The sequence below is a fragment of the Malus domestica genome, chromosome 17 (assembly GCF_042453785.1).
Source record: "Malus domestica chromosome 17, GDT2T_hap1".
NCBI classification, from domain to species: domain Eukaryota; kingdom Viridiplantae; phylum Streptophyta; class Magnoliopsida; order Rosales; family Rosaceae; genus Malus; species Malus domestica.
Genome location: NC_091677.1, coordinates 20541291 through 20560229, shown reverse-complemented (window position 1 = coordinate 20560229; position 18939 = coordinate 20541291). Strand labels below are relative to the sequence as shown.

The 18939-nt window shown below is 39.3% G+C and overlaps 2 protein-coding genes across 4 annotated transcripts; one reads left to right on the top strand and one right to left on the bottom strand.

Annotated features, from left to right (window-relative positions):
* Positions 1 to 1303: 1303 nt before the first annotated feature.
* On the bottom strand, positions 1304 to 11367 carry LOC103453539 (retrovirus-related Pol polyprotein from transposon RE1). Of its 3 annotated transcripts, none has more exons than XM_070816589.1 (11): positions 10877 to 11367; positions 9971 to 10213; positions 9445 to 9606; positions 4516 to 4625; positions 3966 to 4074; positions 3333 to 3492; positions 3082 to 3193; positions 2843 to 3009; positions 2044 to 2174; positions 1818 to 1962; positions 1304 to 1699 (listed from the first exon to the last, which is right to left on the bottom strand). In XM_070816589.1, coding segments are annotated over exons 1-7 (1161 nt in total). In that variant the 5' UTR covers positions 11252 to 11367; the 3' UTR covers positions 1304 to 1699; positions 1818 to 1962; positions 2044 to 2174; positions 2843 to 3009; positions 3082 to 3191. The 3 variants fall into 3 exon arrangements, with proteins under 3 accessions (XP_070672690.1, XP_070672689.1, XP_070672688.1); XM_070816588.1 differs by having other exon boundaries at positions 3082 to 3153; positions 3337 to 3492; XM_070816587.1 differs by lacking the exons at positions 1304 to 1699; positions 1818 to 1962; positions 2044 to 2174; ... (4 more) ...; positions 4516 to 4625; positions 10877 to 11367 and adding an exon at positions 5049 to 8582 and having other exon boundaries at positions 8660 to 9606.
* Positions 11368 to 16876: 5509 nt separating this feature from the next.
* On the top strand, positions 16877 to 17881 carry LOC103453538 (small ribosomal subunit protein eS30z/eS30y/eS30x). The gene is made up of 3 exons (XM_008393073.4): positions 16877 to 17186; positions 17277 to 17414; positions 17649 to 17881. The coding sequence occupies exons 1-3, from the start codon at positions 17183 to 17185 to the stop codon at positions 17693 to 17695; spliced, it is 189 nt and encodes a 62-aa protein (XP_008391295.1). The 5' UTR covers positions 16877 to 17182; the 3' UTR covers positions 17696 to 17881.
* The last annotated feature ends 1058 nt before the right edge of the window (positions 17882 to 18939 follow it).

Genomic DNA, 18939 nt, shown 5'->3' with positions numbered 1-18939 from the left:
ATAGAGGATTTCATTTCCTCTTTGCAAAGAAAGTTTACAATTCTTAGAGGGTTGATTTTTCCTCTCCATCTTAGATCTCCCTAGGAGTATCAAGCATCTATTTTTGGTAAAATTCTTCTTTAAATATTTATAAATCTCTCTGAAAAATGCTTGTTTAAATCTTCTTATATTCTCAATTGTTTTGGCTAGGAAATTTTACATTTTCAAAGAGTGTTTTTACAGCCTTCAATTGCCTATTATGTTCTTCGTTAGAAACCCTCGCCACAAAACCATGTTCATACTTTAAATACCCAATCATTGCATAATAAGGTTGCATTGTTCTTCATGGTTTTGCATTAAATTCGTGGTCAAGTTTTCAAGTTTCAAATTTGCTTATTGACTAATTTTTTGAATTCTCGTCAATTTCTTCTTTCAACTGTCTAACTGAAGAAACAGACTAGTCATTGAATCCAGATTGCACACTATCATTATTATCATATCATGTGCATTTGTAGGTGTTGGTCTTGATGCCACAAGGTGAAGAGGTTCAGGAGGAGCTTCTATCTTGTGAAGACTAGAGACGACTCTATTTCGGTGTCACAAGGTGAAGAGGTTATGAGAAGCTAGCACTTCGTGAAGATTGAAGGAATCCTCAACTCGTGCAAAGTAAGGTTGCACAAAGGTAAAGCTGCTCGAAAGATTAGATTTAGGAATTGAGCTTTGTGTGGATCTTTGTAAGAACCTTATTTGCACTAGTGGATTAGACTTAGTGGAGAGTCCCCATTTTTTTAACCTATAGGTGGGTTTTTCGACCAAAAACTTATTGCGTTCTTTGTCTCTTAAACTTGTTTACATATCTTATTTACTAGGATACGTTTCATGCATTCTATGAGTTGTTAGTTGATATATGTTTGTGACTATGTTTACACTACATATTATGAGCTATGAACTAAATTGTTATTGACTAGGATAACTTGTAGTGAACTAAGTTTGGTTCGTAGATTTGCATTTGGTTAACTGGTGAATCTATACTTAGTTAACTAATAAGCTTAACTAGTCAATCCAGCATACTTTAATTCATAATTGCTTTGTCATTGTTGTTTGCATAATGAACTAATATGTAAATGTGTTCAAGTTTAGGATTTGGTGTTGTGAAACTGATCTAGGCAAAGTCTGAGTAGTTGGTCGTATTGGTCAACCAAGATTTGTTCTTGCTACTGCACTTTCTATCACTGACTAACTTGTAACTAGTTGACTAGCCTATTTGGCCAGTTTATTGTGCAAAGTTAAATTTTTATTTGCAGGATATTCCGTATGGTACCAATTTCAACCATCAAAGAAAGTATTGTAGAAATTCTCATTACCAAGACTGCCAAAGATTTTGATCTGGCATCTTAAGCTTCTCAAATTTAACTTCTCCATTCTATAAGCAGACAAAAAATCATAACTTGTCATTACCAAAATTCTTCACTTACTCCCTACAATTCTCTTTAGGCCTCATTTAGTTCCAGCCACCATCCCAAAATCCCAGAAAGCCCAGAAGATAATGGCATAATCGCCACCGACATCACGATACGGTCCGCACAATAGAGAGCCAGAGCCAAAGCGAGCATCACCACCACAACTTAGACACGCTCCGAGGTGATAAACTAAACGAAACTCATAAAAATTAACCCGTTCACAACTGTTACCACAGTTCCCTGGCAAAGCTTTTAAAATCCTGGAACAAACATTTTGAGCAGGTGTTTCAAATCAAAACACACTAAAATAACAGGACCGTCGGAAATAAAGTTCCATTCAAATGGTACGGGGTGAACAAGGCAAAGAGAATTCTGAACCTTTGGCATGAAGATCACAACCGAAACTGGCCGGGGGTCAACGAAGCTCCAAAAGGCAAACACACTCGATATGAGGAGTGTGAGGGAACATGTCTACTGGCTGTACGCTCTTTAGCTTATAACAGCCTTCTATACCTTTCTCAGTCTGCATAAATTTTTCAGTGGGTCATACAACTGAGTATCAAATAAAGTCTTGATTAACAAGGGTGAAAGAGGAGACACATACCACACCATGACAGAGATAATCAAGGTCACGTGCACATGTGGCAGGATTACACGATACATAAACTATCCGTGGCGCCTTAAGCTTTAGAAGATATCTTATCAACTTCATGTGCATTCCTGGACGGTTTGGATCTGTATGATTCAACACATCAAACACGGTAAGAGGCAAACTGATGTACGTTCTCATTAAAAGTTAGTTATATGAAATTAAGCAGCAATTAACCTTTCTTTTTCCTTCTGTTAAACAAAAATCAACTTATGAAATCTAAGCCATGTAAGACATATTTCAACCTTACGATACAATTAGGACATACCAAACCATCTTTTCCTCCTGCACCAAAAATCTCTCTCGACAATGGAAATATAGAAATCATGAGCCCTTTAGCCAAATAATTGATTTAAAAACGGAAAATTAGTCTAACATCCACGCACTCATCAAGAACACAAGTTGACACTCCTATGAAAAGATAGTCACATCCAAGAGGTCAAAAAAATCATTGTGCTGTGCAAAATGAAATTGCCTCAAATGCCTGTTTGATCTATAGAAAGATATGAATAAGAAAAACTAGAGATTCCAAAATGTAGGAGAGAAACAACAGATTGAAAACAAAATTTTAACCAGAAGCCTATAATATTTGTAATCACTTGTTATCCAATAACCAAAACACTCATGGGTCTGAGACCTATTTCTTACTCTTCAAAATCATTTTAAGAACAGAACGCTTGTTATTAGGTCCAAGAGATTAGTGAAGCTAGAAGATGAATTATAGGATCAAGAAAAAAACAAAAAAAAAAAAAACCTGAAATAACTATGTCGGGCTTAGGAAAATTTTTCCCAAAACTTTCATCAATTTTGTTAAGATCCCCTTGGACAAATGTGGCATTCTGGATGCCATTCAGCTCGGCATTTAGACAAGCATCTGCAATGGCTTGAGGAATTATTTCATATCCATAAACATGTTTGGCCCTGCACCAAAAGGCAACGCACAATGTCAGATTTCAACAAGAAATGTAAAACAAATGAAAATTCGAGAATTACCTTCTGGCAAGTGTCAACCCAATGGTGCCAGTTCCACAAAACAGGTCAAGAATAATCTCTGAGCCATCTCCTCTGAGACCAGCACAATCTTCTATGAGTTCATATAAAACCTCTGCCTAAGCATTTAAAAAAATTAGCATTTAACTTCACAGTTAGTATTCACCAGGAAAACCTCAAGAATTTAACTATAAAGATAAAATGAGTTGAAAGTAAGCATCAGCAGATGAGGGGTTAAACTTTTGTCACATTACATGCCTGGTGAGTATTTGTTTGGAAGAATGAGTTTGCTGATATTTGAAACGTTAGCCCTCTTAAGTTCTCCGTGATGCTGGATTTTCCATACAAATTGTATTCCACCTCCCCAAGAGATGTGTTACCAACAGAACTATTTATATTGTTCATGACACTTACCTATCAGTCATAAAAAAAATGATTTAAGAGATAAATAAAAATAAGTAATTCAAAACTAATACAAAATGATGAGTAGAAAACAAATAAATAATAGTAAGAACAAAAGCAAACACAGTTGAGTAGTAAAATGCACAACATTTCACCTAAATTTTTTTATCTCTTTTCTTTTTAACAAAATGTAGCTAGAATCGGAAACTTGACCGTCAGAAACAGCTTTTTAGGAGATTGCTAAAATGAAAGGCTGCAAATGCTCTAGGTATCTAATTTGGTGTTGTAGCTAAACAACCATAGAAGTAAATTTGTTGGTGTACCCAATAGATAGACAACAATAGAAAATATGCAATGACACAAAAAATTTATGTGTATCAATTAATTCAGTTTAGGTTGTGAAGCTGGGGTAGATGATAATCTTCTCCAGATACTTCTTCAGGTTATATTCCGGAACCAATTAAAATAGAAATGGCCATACTAACCACTTCAGGGATAGCTGATATCTTTTCAAGAAGAGGCTTAAGCAGCTCTGGCTTGTAAGATGAGGTCACAAAATTAACCATAAGTTCAGGAAGACCAGTCTCCGCATTCCTGGAACACAATCAAAGACATTGCTTACTGTGAAAATTTGGTATTCATGAGCTCACAGGGGACAACATATAATCAAATCACTGTACGATGGACAAATTTGTGCATAAATTACAAGTAAACTACAGAAATGCTCAAATAAACCACAAGCTATCAAGTATGTCTACTTGTACGACATCTACAATTTTAGGCCTCCTCCTACCACTACCTATGAAAAGTTAATAGTGAATTATGGAAAACGATTCATAAGTTGGTAGATTCATGCATATATGTGGCTTCTTTTGTGAGTATGAAAACTACAACATGCTTACTGATGAGCAAACTCACAGCTGCACAGGAACCATAATTTGCAAGTTGAGAACAAGTTACAGCTTGCTTACACACATTCACATATGTGCATTTATAAGGATAATAAATTACGGACATCAATATAGCTCACAGTACCTTCCAGTTCTTAGCATTAGATGCTTAAGAAATCCAACATGAGAGTAAACGTCATAAGGAGAGAGACCTAATTGTGGATCTCTCCAACAGTCTTGGACTGCAGCAAGAACCTACACAATGGAAGTCATTGGTGCATAATAGTACAATTTACTGACACTACTAAAATAAACTGCCAATAGGGTAGACGAAAAAGAAAAGTTGTAACATCACGGACAATGTTACAAATTACAACCTGCTGGCTTGACAATGTGGAGACTTTTTAATACATACAGCAAAACAGGACAAGGAATCATTGATTGGGAATTACTCTGGGCTTGTGCCCACATACAAATTATTATATAAAGATTATGTTAGCAAGATACATTGGAATAAATCTTACAAAACTACATTATCTTTTTACAGGTATTAATCACATAAATTCCAATTGTTGAGAGTTACGTTATGGGAAGGCAATTATTTCTAAAACCTCTTCATGAACGTGATATGGTAATAGGCTCTCGTGCAACATTTAGGTCTCTATAGAAAGAGAAAACTTCCTCTGTAAGATTTACAATTGTATTGAATGAGATAATTCAGTTACACAGATGTGAATATATATAGCCTTAGCTACTTTAGGCTAGTTACAATAATACCCTCAACTACCTTAACTAATTACAAGTACTAATAAAACTAACTACACTTAGCTTTAACAAACTGTTTGTCACTAACTATATCATTCTCCCTAATACACCCCCTCAAGCTCAAGGAGGAATCAGAGAGGATTCCAATTGGAAGCTTGGAACACAGAGAAGAAAACCGACTTTTAGACAAAGACTTGGTGTGAAGATCAGCCAATTGGTCTTCACTGCAAACATAGTGAACTTTGATGAGATTGGCTAGGACTAGCTCCCGGATGTAATGATAATCAAGCTCAACATGCTTGGTTCGAGCATGAAAAATAGGATTAGAAGCTAAAGAGATAGCTGAGAGATTATCACACCAAAGTGTAGGCAATTGAGGTAGAGGAAAATGAAGATCCTTAAGGATTTTGCACACCCAAGTAATTTCTGCAGCAGGATGGGTTAAAGACTGATATTCAGCTTCGGTAGAGGAACGAGCAACAGTGCTTTGTTTCTTAGCACTCCAACTAATGAGATTAGGGCCAAGAAAAACACAATATCCACTAGTAGATCGCCTATCAAAAGGACAGCCTGCCCAATCAGCATCAGAGTATGCTGAAAGTGTGATAGGACCCTTAGTGAACCATAAACCATGAGAAATAGAACCTTTGAGAAATCTGAGGACACGTTTGGCTGCTTGAAGATGTTGTTCTCGTGGAGCATGCATAAATTGACAAATTTGATTGACAGCAAAAGCAAGATCCGGTCGAGTCCAAGTAAGATATTGTAACCCACCAACGATAGAACGATACTCAGTAGGATTGGATAAGAGAGGCCCACTGTGATCCAGTTTCTGAGAACCAAGAGGAGTGCAACAAGGTTTTGCACCTTCCATGTTTGTTTTCTTAAGAAGATCAAGGAGGTACTTGGTCTGATGCAGGAAGAGACCTTTGTTAGATCGGTGTACTTCCAACCCCAAGAAATAGTGTAAAGGACCAAGATTTGAGTGCTAAGTTGCTGGATAAACTGTTGACAGAGCTGAGAGTGAGGCCCAATGACTAAAATGTCATCGACATAGACAAGGACAATAACCAAGTGAGAACCATTGAGAACAAATAAGGAAGCATCCGATTGTGATTGATGAAAACCAAGTGTACGAAGAGCTTGGAACAATTTATCAAACCAAGCTCGAGGAGCTTGTTTAAGACCATATAAGGATTTCTGCAGCTTGCAAACAAAACTGGGAGAGTTAGGATCAACAAAACCAGGGGGTTGTTGCATATAAACATCCTCTTTGAGATCACCATGAAGAAAGGCATTGCTGATGTCTACTTGGTTCAAAAACCAATCATGTTGAATAGCAAGTGTAAGAAGAATCCTAATGGTAACCGGTTTAGCAATAGGACTAAAAGTTTCCTGAAAATCCACTCCTTGTTGATGAAAGCCCTTGGCCACTAGACGGGCTTTGTGTCTATCAATGGTGCCATCAGGATTTTTCTTGATCCGGAAAACCCATTTGCAACCAACAACATTCTGAGAAGGATGAGATGGAACAAGAGACCAAGAGCCAGTGGTTATTAAAGCATTATACTCAACTTGCATTGCAGCTCTCCAATGAGCATGTTTTGATGCTTGCAAATACGTACTAGGAACAAAGTCAAGATCAACAGGAAGTGGATGTTTGGTGGCTGCATAAGCTCGAGTCTTGAAGATTCCAGCTTTAGATCTTGTAATCATAGGATGTGTATTTGCAGAAATAGGTAGATGACTTGGCTGAAGAGGCAAGAGAGAGGAGTCTGAGATAGAGACAGAACTGGAACAATTTGGAGAAGTATCCACTGTCTGATGACTTGAAGAATGCTGAGTTGTAATAGAAGTAGGAGCAGAGGAACACCGTGGTGCTGAAGAAGTACTTGCATTAGGAGAACTTGAGAAGTGTTTGTGGAAATGAAGATCCAAAAATGATGAAGAGGTGGAAGATGAACTCCCTGAAGAAGAACTTGAAATCTGCAGTGACTGAAATGGATAAGAGTGTTCATCAAAAACAACATGTCTTGATATGTAGATGCGACTTGTAATGGGATCAAGGCACCTATAGCCTTTATGTTGAAGACTATATCCCAAAAACACACAACTTTTACTCTTAGCATCCAATTTACTGTGAATGTACGGTTTAAGCCACGGATAACATTGACATCCAAAGACTTTCAGTTTTGAGTAATCTGGAGGATGGTTGAAGAGCGGTTCCCACGGTGACTTTGTTAATCCAGAAATAGGAAGTCTATTAATGAGATATAGAGCAGTGGAGAAAGCTTCAACCCAAAAAATATGAGGAACATGAGAAGCAACAAGTAATGTTCTAGCTGTCTCAACAAGATGTCTATGTTTCCTCTCTGCACAGCCATTTTGTTCAGGGGTATGAGGACAACTAAACTGATGTAATATGCCATGTTCACGAAGAAATGAAGCAAGAGAGTTATTAGTGAATTCACCCCCTGAATCAGAACGCAGAATCTTGATTTTATTGCCACTGAAGTTTTCTACATAGTTTTTGAAAGTAACAAAAGTAGAAAATACATCGGACTTGGACTTCAATGGGAAAAACCAACTATATTTGCTAAAGTCATCAACAAGTAGTAAGTAATATTTGAAACCACTATTAGATGTGACAGAGGCAGGTCCCCATAGGTCACAATGTAGAAGTTGAAGACTTTGAGTTGTTGATGAAGAAGTCACTCCAAAAGGAAGCTTGTGGTTCTTAGCAAGTGCACAATCTGAGCAGAAAAAATCAACAGTTTGCTTGCCTTGCAAAGCAAGATTATTGATAGATAAGACCCTTCGGAAAATTGAGGAGGAAGGATGTCCTAAGCGCTTGTGCCATACTTTGACAGGTGCTTTGATGCTGAGAAAAGCTGAAGGTGGAGAAGAGTGGATAGAACCTTGTAAAGGATAGAAACCATCTTTAACAGGTCCTTGCAAAAGCGTCTTCCCCGAAATGTGATCCTTGACAATGGATCCGTAGGGGTCAAGAGTCAATGAACAGTTGTTATCCTTACGAAATTGATAAGCAGATAAGAGATTATGTTTCATGAAGGGAACATGTAAAACATTGCGCAGCTTAAAAGAGGAATGAGAAGTGTGCAGAGATGATGAACCAGTATGATGAATAGATAAGCCTTTACCATCTCCAATATACACTTTGTCCTCTCCAGTGTAGGGAGTAGAAGAGATATTGGCTACATCATTAGTAAAGTGAGAGGTTGTGCCAGAATCAATTAACCACGGCTGAGAGGATTTGGCAGAATGATGCACACACATAGCAGCAAGTTTAGCCGGAGGAATGCGACCACAAATGTCCGGATTCATACGATCAAAGCAGTCAATGGCCTCATGACTGGTGGAACCACAGATCTGACAGGGAACTTTGAAAGTAGAAGAACTTTGATAATTGCGAGAGCCTTGATCAGTCTGATTGCCACGATTGTTGAAGAAATTACCACGATTATTATGGAAGTTGCGATTGCTGCGATTGGAGGAGAAATTACCTTTAGATGGCTTGCCCCGACTTGAGTTGAACTGAGAAGCAGATTGAAGAGGTTGGTTCTGAGCAGCAAATGCAGATGGAGTAGGCAGCAGAGGAGGCTGAGATTGCACGGAGAAAGCTTGAAACGGCTCAGTTGCAAAGGATGAAGAAACAGTCTTGCGACGAGCCATAGACAACTCTTTGGTGAGTAAGAGGCCATGTAGTTCTTCAAGAGAGGTAGAAGATAATCGGAGCATGATGGAATCAATAAAGGATTTGAATTCATCAGGCAATCCATGTAGGGTGGCAGCAATTAGGTCACGATCGGAGACTGAAGCACCAGCAGCTTGAAAGGAATCAGCAATTTCCTTGATTTGTTGAAGATATTCAGAGATGGACTAAGAACCTTTCTGAATTGATTGAAGCCTCGATCGCAATTGGTGAACATGAGCCTCCGAAATTCCACCAAAACGCTGTTCTAATCTCAACTACCTTAACTAATTACAAGTACTAATAAAACTAACTACGCTTAGCTTTAACAAACTGTTTGTCACTAACTATATCATTCTCCCTAATAGTCTCGAGCATTACCAACTCATAATAGTGATTTTTCATATAATTAAACGCAAACTTTAAGGACCATGCAGTAGTCAAGTGACAATATAAAAGAGCTGGAAAATGGGATCCTGAGTTTAATGGTATATGCAAGGTAAGGAGTCTCAAGGTGAGAACAAATCCAAAGGTGATGTATAGTTTCTGCGTTTAATAGCACAAAGAACTCAGAAAACAAAATTACACAGGAAATACCATATTCGCCGGCTCACTTTGCAATAAGCACTTGTCAACATTCAGAACCTTATCGAAGAATCCAGGAGCATGCAATCCCAGGGCATAGTTCTCAATTCCATCTTGTCTCTCCATCAATTTTTCCTTGGGTAACCATTTTTGAGAACCAAATGAGAACTCCATCTGCAAAAATGCCGGAAATTATCAAAAACTACTTTTTTTTGCAAATAAACATTAATACACCTCGATAAAATAAAAAATAATAATTACAAAGTACACAGGATTTACAGATTCTTAGAAATTTATTTTACAGTGGATTTCCAGGTAAAATTAAGAATCTGCATATATGTATACACTACACCAGAAGAGTACTCTGATACTTTGATTCTTAAAAGGTGTCAAATGACAAAGAGCAAGTAGGTTGTGTTAGCTAAATTGAGTAACTGTTTTCTGATGTGATAAAAACAAGAGGAAAGTATTACAGAAATTGTATGTACTGAAACCGAATGAACATTCAAATTTAACAAGGTTCACAGTATGCACTAGCCTTATTCCTGTAATGAAACTGGATTTCACAGGGAACGATGGGCTTCATGATGCTTAGAGATTCCAGTTCTGTGTGAGAAAACTTTCCAAAGTTTATAATCAACTCATGAACTTGCTGCTCCTTAGCTTTGACTTGTGCCTCATAAATCAAATTTTGTGTTTTACATCCACCACAGTAAGAAGCATACTCACAAGGAGCGTCCACAAAGTCCCAAGGAGGAGAAATTGTCTCGACCTTTGTCACCTGCATTTTTTACCCAAGAAAAAAGATATTTTTATTGTCTTGCAAAGTTCTTGAAATGAATGATAGCTCCCATCACATGCTCTAGACCATGAATTGTCTAGGGGCAATCACATAAAATTCAAAACCAATACAGGTAGCATGTAATGTCTCAAGTTGTATACAGTTGAAACTTCTAGTTCTAGAAACGAAACGTCGTTGAATAACGTCATTTGTTTTTCTCGTCCAAGCCTCAACATCGGTCACAACAACCTCCAGCAGACCAAACTTAGCAATGCCTCAACTCATCTCTTTTACCCTTGTTTTATTCCTTTCCGCAGTCTCATGTGATCTACTTCTTCATTCGGTTTAGCAATTTGTACAAGGACTTACTTAAACAGATCATTAAGCTGAACTAATTCACTACTCCATCTCCATGCCTCCTCCTCTCACATTTGTCTCAAAAGTTAACCCAACAATTTCGGGAAAAAAAAATTGATTTAAAAGCTAGAATTCACCCCAATTTGTCCACAAAAATCAGCAAACAGATAAAGACCACTTCACGTTATCAATTTTCAGAACCAAATGATACCAGCAAAATCATCACACAAGCAAAACCCAAAGATTCAATTTTCCCACTCCATCCCAACATTTTCTCGGTAACCAAACAGAACCCAGACCCCGTACCTCAGCATAGGTCCCTTTCCGGCGAGTAACCCTCCCTACGAACCGCTCGCCGGGCAGCGCGCGGTCGCACATGACGACGAACCCAGTCTCTGCCACCTTGCATAGACCTTTCCCTTTGAAAGCCAGAGACTCGCACACCAGCTCGAAAGTCTGCCCTCGCTTCGGGAAGTACGAGTTGGGCTTGTCGCCGCTTTTGGGCTGGGCGTGCTCCGAGTCTTCGGTGTAAGAGGAGGAGAGAGAAGCCAGGGAGGTGGAGCGACGGAAGGTGGGGAGCCACGGGCGCATGATGGTCAGGGAGGTGGAGCGACGGAAGGTCGGGAGCCACGGGCGAATGGCAGTCACGTGCCTCAGTCCGTGGCTCGGCACGTTCGCCATTTTTGCTGGAGATAGTCTTGCTGTTGGTACCGTGTGTGTCTCGGAGGGAAAAAGAAAGAGGACGGTTATGGTTTTGGGATAGAGGGCATTCTGGGTATTCCACTCTCGACACGCAGATTATGGACTAAGTTTTTTTTTTTGGAAACGGACTAAGTTTATTATAGGCTTATTTACATCTATTGAGCTTGAAACTCAATGCCGGTCTCAATTTGAACATTGACCTTTGTAACTCAGAAGAGTTCGCTTAATTTCTAGAGTAAATTGTAGTCGTGATTCTTTAACTTTAACTTAATTAAAGCAATAGTATTTCTACTAAAAATTAATTATCATTGGTCTCTCAACTATCAAAACGTGCAGCTATGGTCCCTCAACTAAAAATTCATTACCATTGGTTCATAAACTTTAATTCAATTGGAGAAATGATCCCTTAACTTTAACTCAATTGTAGCAATGGTCCTTCCAACATAACTCGTTTTGACAAAATTTTTGACGTAGTTGACAAAAAGGACCATAATTACACACTTTGATGAATTGAGGGATTCTAATAATATAAATGGTTATTCCAACATAACTTATTTTGACAAAATTTTGACGAAATTGATGAAAGTGACTATAGCTACACATTTTGATAAGTTGAGGGACCAATGGTAATGGATTTTTAGTTGAGGGATCATTGTTCCAATTTAATTAAAGTTAATGGACCATTGCTACAATTTACTCTAATTTCTAAACTATGTTTTATTATAGGCTTTCTTTTCGAACTTCACTTTGAAGCTCCTATCTTTCAACCCAACATTTCCATATTCCCATCAATTTTCTACTTCTACTTCCTTTTCTCTCATTTACTTCCCCACCACCCTCTTTTCCCTTGAGCAAATATTAGATCTTGCAGTTCTGGATCCAATTGGGGATTTTAATTTTAAGGTCTCGGTTGGTCGTGATAATCTAAAATTTGATTTTTGCTTAGGGAAAGTTTGTTATTTTTGGGTTGTTTTGGACATTCAGTGCTTTTTTCGAATCCACCTTGGCTCGGAGGCTACTTCGGAGATGGCTGGCGAGACACAACCGGTGGGATGCTTTTATTTGATGGAGAATAGGATCTTTTCAATTTCTTCAATATTTGACTCTAATGGTTTTGCTGTTTTCTTCTCTTTGTTACTGCTAGTGCCCTTCTTCGATCTCACGTCTTCGGTGATGAGTTCGTAAGTTTGTGGGTCATGTGTTGTCCCTTTCTTTATTCGCTTGAGGATGATGCTTATTGATGGCTCAGGTAGAATGCGACAAAACCATCCTCTACAAATCTTCTATCGAAACTTCTACCTCTTCCTTGGTGTTGGAAAAGTCCAACCACGATTATAGAAGTTTATGTTTTAGGCTCTGTTGATGCACAAAACCGGAGGGGTCTTGGTACAACGTAAATCCGACCGTGAATCTGCAAGAAAGTAAAGAACACAAGATGTATCGTGGTTCACCCAATGTTTGGGCTACGTCCACACTGATGTTGATATTGTTTCACTCTGAATGGTGAATATACAAGAAGGCTAGAGACAGTGTGCTCTCTAGCCTATTTTCTGTGTGCTCTCTCTAGCCTTGGCCTAAAACTTGGCTTCCCCTAATGAGGAAAGTGAGGAGTCCTTTTATAGAATAAGGTCTCCTCACTTATTACATATTTGCCACTTCATTTATTACATAATTACACTTGAGTCCCTCGAGTATTTGTACGAGGTCTAAATACGGAGGCCCTAAGTATGGTACAAACAGTAGTCCCTCAAGTCTTCAATCAAAAGAGTCTTTTGGCTGGAGACTTGAAATTCAGTCCATGTGTGGACCGAAGTAACTAGATGTCGTCTAGAACTGATACTCAATATGAGGCAATGCTTAATCTGAAATGATGCTCAACTGAAGTAGCACATGTTGCGAGGTTGCGAGGTTTGTGGCTTATGTTGCCTTGGTTGGCTCGGCTTGTGGCGTTGAAGGTGAGGGAGTCCCTTTTATAAAATAAGGGATCGCTCCTCAATAAATGAATGATGGGCTATAGTTGATGCTCGTGGCGAGGCGGTTGCTCAGCAGGCAGCGATGCTCTGTAATGATGGTGAGAGAGTCCCTTTTATAGAATAAGGGCTCGCTCCTCAATACATAAGTGATAGGTTAGGAGTGATGCTCGCAGTGAGGCGGTTGCTCAGCATGCGGCGATACTCTCTAATAATGGTGAGGGAGTCCCTTTTATAGAATAAAGGTTGGCTCCTCAATACATAAGTGATGGGCTAAGAGTCTCTCTTTAATGAAGGTGAGTAAGTCCCTTTTATAAAATAAGGGTTGGCTCCTCAATACATAAGTGATGAGTGCTCTCTAATGAAAGTGAAGGAGTCCCTTTTATAGAATAAAGGTTCGCTTCTCAGTACATAAATAATGGGCTAAGTCCCCAAAGTATTTTTCATGAAGCCCAGTTGTGGAAGCCCAATATATGGTACATAGTGTAGTCCCCTAAGTTTTCAGTCAATAGAGGCTGTTGGCTGGAGACTTCAGATTGAATCCATGTATCGACCGAAGTGACGATTATTCGAATGCGGTCTTTGTATACCCTGCACTGAAGCTTTGTAGGTGAAACTTTGCAAGTGAAGCTTTGAAGCTGAAGCTTTAGTAAATGAAGCTTTTGAAGTTGGAGCTCCGTAAATGAAGTTTTCGAAGCTGATTGACATGAATGATGCTCATGAATGTTTATGTTGATTGACATGAGTGATGCTCATGGATGTTGACATAAGTAATGCTTATGAATGTTGACATGAGTGATGCTCATGAATGTTTATGTATGATTGACATGAGTGATGCTCATGTATAATTTTGGAGTACTGGACGTACTTTTGATCACCTAGTGGGTGATAATAGCGGTAGGCTGCCGAATAATTTTGGAGTACTGAACGTACTTTTGATCACCTGGTTGGTGATAATAGAGGGTAAACCTTAAGTGGAGGGGTGGAGGTTGGAATTTGAAGCCATAGGGCCTAACTTTTTTGGGCATATGGGCCTTCGCCCTACACATAACATTCTAGCCCACTATTTTGGGCTTGCTGACATTTCGCCATTTTTTTTTTGTTTTTTTGTTTTTTTGGCATGCTACTTTCTTTATATATCAATATAACTATGTTGATAATTACTCCAATTTGCAGAAGACAACTTAATAAAATATTTATCAATGACAGTGGGTATAGGTGTGCCATGCTTTCCACTTCCTCCTCGGCTTTTCTCCATCTCTAGACATCTTTTCCTTTTTCATTATTTTCCTCCTTTTTTTCTACTTTTGCTTCTTCTGGTGGTCGATGCCCATGGAATCTGAGGAGACTACATTGGATGCTTGCATTGATCTCCGAGACTGATCGAGTAGTAGGTTGTATCATGAAAGTTTCATCATTTTCCGGTAGCTAGGGAAGTAATAATGATAAAGTAAAATATAAAGAAAAAAGAATCTTATCTCCTTCAATGTTTTTATGTATATTGCGCATGGCCAGAGATATTGCACTTGGACTTTTGGAAAGATGTTCAGGGAGCACGTGTTCCAGGATCATGGTCTTCACATTTGGACCTGCGACTTTAGGCCCAGGAATAATCGGCGATTCAGATCTTAGCAAGTCCATCAGCACTCACCGAGACCTTATCAATGGTCATGCCAAATCTTGCTAAGGGTTCAAAACTTCAACAAATTCTATTCCAAATCTTTCTCATGATTGCAATCGACAAGCTGTTGCTCGCTGAGGCTCACAAGCTCTTCAGTTGCGAGATAGTGTGCACCTTCCAACGCTCCTGTAGTACTGAAACTCCAACAAGATCTGTACAAACCCTTATTTTTAACGGCGGTGACAGCTTCATACTCTCTCCAATCAAAATCCTCAGGCAAATTCTTTGTCGGGAGAATCAGAGCCTCGGTTGCGTCGACGGGCAGCTTCAACCCTCTAAGACCGAGTTGACTTTTCTGGAATCTCGACGGATGTCATATAGGAGAACCGAGTCACGCCGTGCTGAGCCAATGGGACGAGTCGCTGGTGGCGCGCGACACGGTGGGGGTTAGCCTTGAACACGTCGAACTTGTGAGACCTCATCACTATGTCGGTTCTCTCTTCCAAATAACTGAAGCCAAATTGACATAGAAGCATATCAACGTTGCATCGTCACAAGTACACCATTAGCAACGTTGCTTTAATATTTTACTGAGAGAATATGATGAAAGATGATTCTTTTATCGATCAGCAACATTCTGCTGATTCCGTAGAATTAGAACGTCGGAAATGAATCCGAGGTAAGGAAATATAGTAGTGGCGAATCCAAAATCAGCGGCCTCGGATATCCAAGAATGGGACCTGAATGAAGCAGTCATGGAAGAAGAGGCGCAGCACCTGAGCAGAGACATTCTTCTGGTAAGAGTAATCTGCATCATCGTCGACCTCACAATGGTCTCAGTTTCTGGGCAAGTCTCGCTGTAGAAATCGTATTCAAGATCCAATTGACCTCCATCATTCATCTCCTCCATGACGAAATCTTGGCCGCCATCGAAAGAAGCCAGAGAAACTAGATTGACCAGTGGCTCTTGGGCGGATGAGGAGACGAAGAGAAGTAGGGAAACACGAAGGATTGACGCAGGGAGAAAAAAACAGAAATAGAGAGGAAAAGAGGGAACAACGATAGAAGAAAATGGAAGAGCCTTATGGAAGAGCCTTCTTTTTTTTCTTTTTCTTTTTTTGTTTTGGTTTTCGTGTGCGACTGACTGAGAGGGAAAATGGCTCCGTGGGTTTTTTGGGAAAGCTTTGGGTTCTTGGGTTTTTGCAAATTCACGGTGGACATTGATGAGGTCTCACGGTGGTGAGATAAAAAAATGAAAGAGAACCGACATAGCTTTTTGTGTCGATTCCCACAGACGGCGCCAAATGTTGATGCACAAAACCGGAGGGGTCTTGGAACAACGTAAATCCGACAATGAATCTGCAAGAAAGTAAAGAACACAAGATGTATCGTGGTTCACCCCAATGTTTGGGCTACGTCCATACTGATGTTGATATTGTTTCACTCTGAATAGTGAATATACAAGAAGGTTAAAGGTAGTGTGCTCTCTAGCCTATTTTCTGTGTGCTCTCTAGCCTTGGCCTAAAACTTGGCCTCCCCTAATGAGAAAAATAAGGAGTCCCTTTATAGAATAAGGGCTCCTCACTTATTATATATTTGCCCATTCATTTATTACATAATTACACTTGAGTCTCCCGAGTATTTATATGAAGTCTAAATACGGAGGCCCTAAGTATGGTCCAAACAGGCTCCAAATATTGTTGTTGAGATCTGGTTGGGATTGGTTTGAGGGTCCATCTCTATGTTTTGAGCTTAATGTTGTAACTGAGCCTCTCTATGTTTAAGTTTGTTGTTTTAGTAATCATTTACATGTATCCAAAAAAATATATGTTCAAGCTCTGCTATGTGTTAAACACTCGTAACTTACTCGTCAAGAAATAATATTCATTTCTCACATTGGTCAATCTTTGTAGTCTCCATCGACGGGGTAAAAGTAATCTTGAATATTTAAACGTCATAACTTATTTTACTTAATAAGAGCTCACGAAAACTTTTCCATATCAAACAGTTGTGATCTAATTGAAAACACCCTCAATGGAAGACACAAATCTGATTTAGTGATGATTTTTCAGTTGAAGTGATATGGTGCTTTTGTTTTGGGGAAAATGAATAATTAAACTTAAATTCGACCTCTAAGGGTAATAATGAATAAATAAGCTATGGAGTTTGCTCAACCATACGACGTCGTTCAGAAACGTCGGTCACGCTACAGATCGATCTTAACCCTAAATAGTGCCACTTCTCCTCCTCTGCCGAAACCCTAACTCGCAAAGAGAAGCGCGCTACACACAGAGCAGCAGTCAGCATCAACGATCAGCCATGGGTATGTGATCCCGATCTTATTTTTTCCCTTTTTGGTATGGATTTTCGCGATTTGTGATTGGTCTGTGACGCTGGGTGAGTTGGTCTGCAGGCAAGGTTCACGGTTCGCTCGCACGTGCCGGGAAGGTTAGAGGTCAGACTCCGAAGGTGGCCAAGCAAGACAAGAAGAAGAAGCCCAGAGGCCGCGCCCACAAGAGGCTGCAGTACAACAGGAGATTCGTCACGGCCGGTAAGCTCAACAGTCTCACTTGCACACGTTAATTATTTAATGATTTTTTGGGATTTGGATTTGATAAATTAGTTCGATTGAAGTCTCTGGGTGTCGAAATTTGACATTGGTTTTTAATCCCGACATTGTTGTGCTGTAGCTTTGGGTAAAAATGTTTGTTTTAAGCATGTGACTTGGGGAGGCCAATGTTGGTAATTTGGGTGATACTGATTGTGATTTTTGTTCTATTTGCAGTTGTTGGATTCGGGAAGAAGAGGGGGCCGAACTCTTCCGAGAAGTAAGGTTGCTGTTTGAGGACTTTTACTGGTTTCTTATGAGGCATTATTTTCTTTTGAAGTATGGACTATGACATTTTGTAGCCAAACTAATGGTTTAGATTATGGTTATGTTTAACTTGTACGCTTTAGGAGCGCTGTCTATGATGTCCAGATTCGGAAATGCTTATTAATCTGATCTACTTTTGACCACATGATTGTCTGGTACTGGACTTCATTTTAAGTTCCGATTTGCTCATGTCTCATTATTCTGTCGTTCGAATTGGTTTTGGTATCTCTGGTGCCACCGTTGTGTGATCCTACTGGAAATTACTGTTATTCTCATTTCCGAGAGAGTTAAGAGATTAAGGAGTTGTTTGTTTGTTTAGAAATCTTAAGTTAAGTGATAATGTGTTTAGATTTCGGTTGTTTTCCCCTCCCGTAAACCCACGAGCCTTTCAAACCATTCTCCTTTAAAGTTTAAACCATAGAAAAAGACAGCATCAGCGTTTCAATCCTTTCTCATTGGGGAACCCGTCTGCTTATAGTAGGTGATCCTTCTTAGAACCAGAGCTAGAGTCACACCAAAGCATAGGCCTTCCAAATTGAACTTGGAAGAGACCACAAGTGTACAACGAAGCTCTAGCTGTTGTAATTAATAAGAGGTCAAAATGACTTCAATTTGAAGTTTGAATGTGGTTATGAGGTAGGCAGTGGCATCCCCGTTTCACCCTTTTCTCATAGGGGAACCCATCTCCTCATATTAGGTACTCCTTGGTGGTACAAGAGCTAGGGTCGCACCAAACCGAAGGCCTTCCAAAATTGAGCTTTGTGAGAGACCCTATATGTAGAAGAGTAGAACCCAGGTCCTGATGTTGTATGTAAATAGGGGAATTCTCTTGAATAAAAGGTAAAGGACTTCACTTTTGAAGTTTGAATGTGGTTACGAAGCAGGTGGTAGCATGTTCTGTGCATTATCGAGCTCTTACATTAGTTTGAAATCTGTTTAAGAGTTGAGGTGATTTTGCATTACATGACTGGAGGAGGGTAGAGATGTGATTGAACCGATGAGTATATATGAGGAACAGAGTCGGTGAAATCCGTAATGATAATCTGGATGAAAGCAGAAGCATAATTTTTCCTTGAACATGATAATCGGAGACCCTGTGGAGTTGAGTGTTCCAATTGTATGATTGTATCTGATAGTGTGGCAGTGAGTGACAAACACTTTGCAGGATGATTCGGACATGACTGTGCTGGGACGAGTCTCT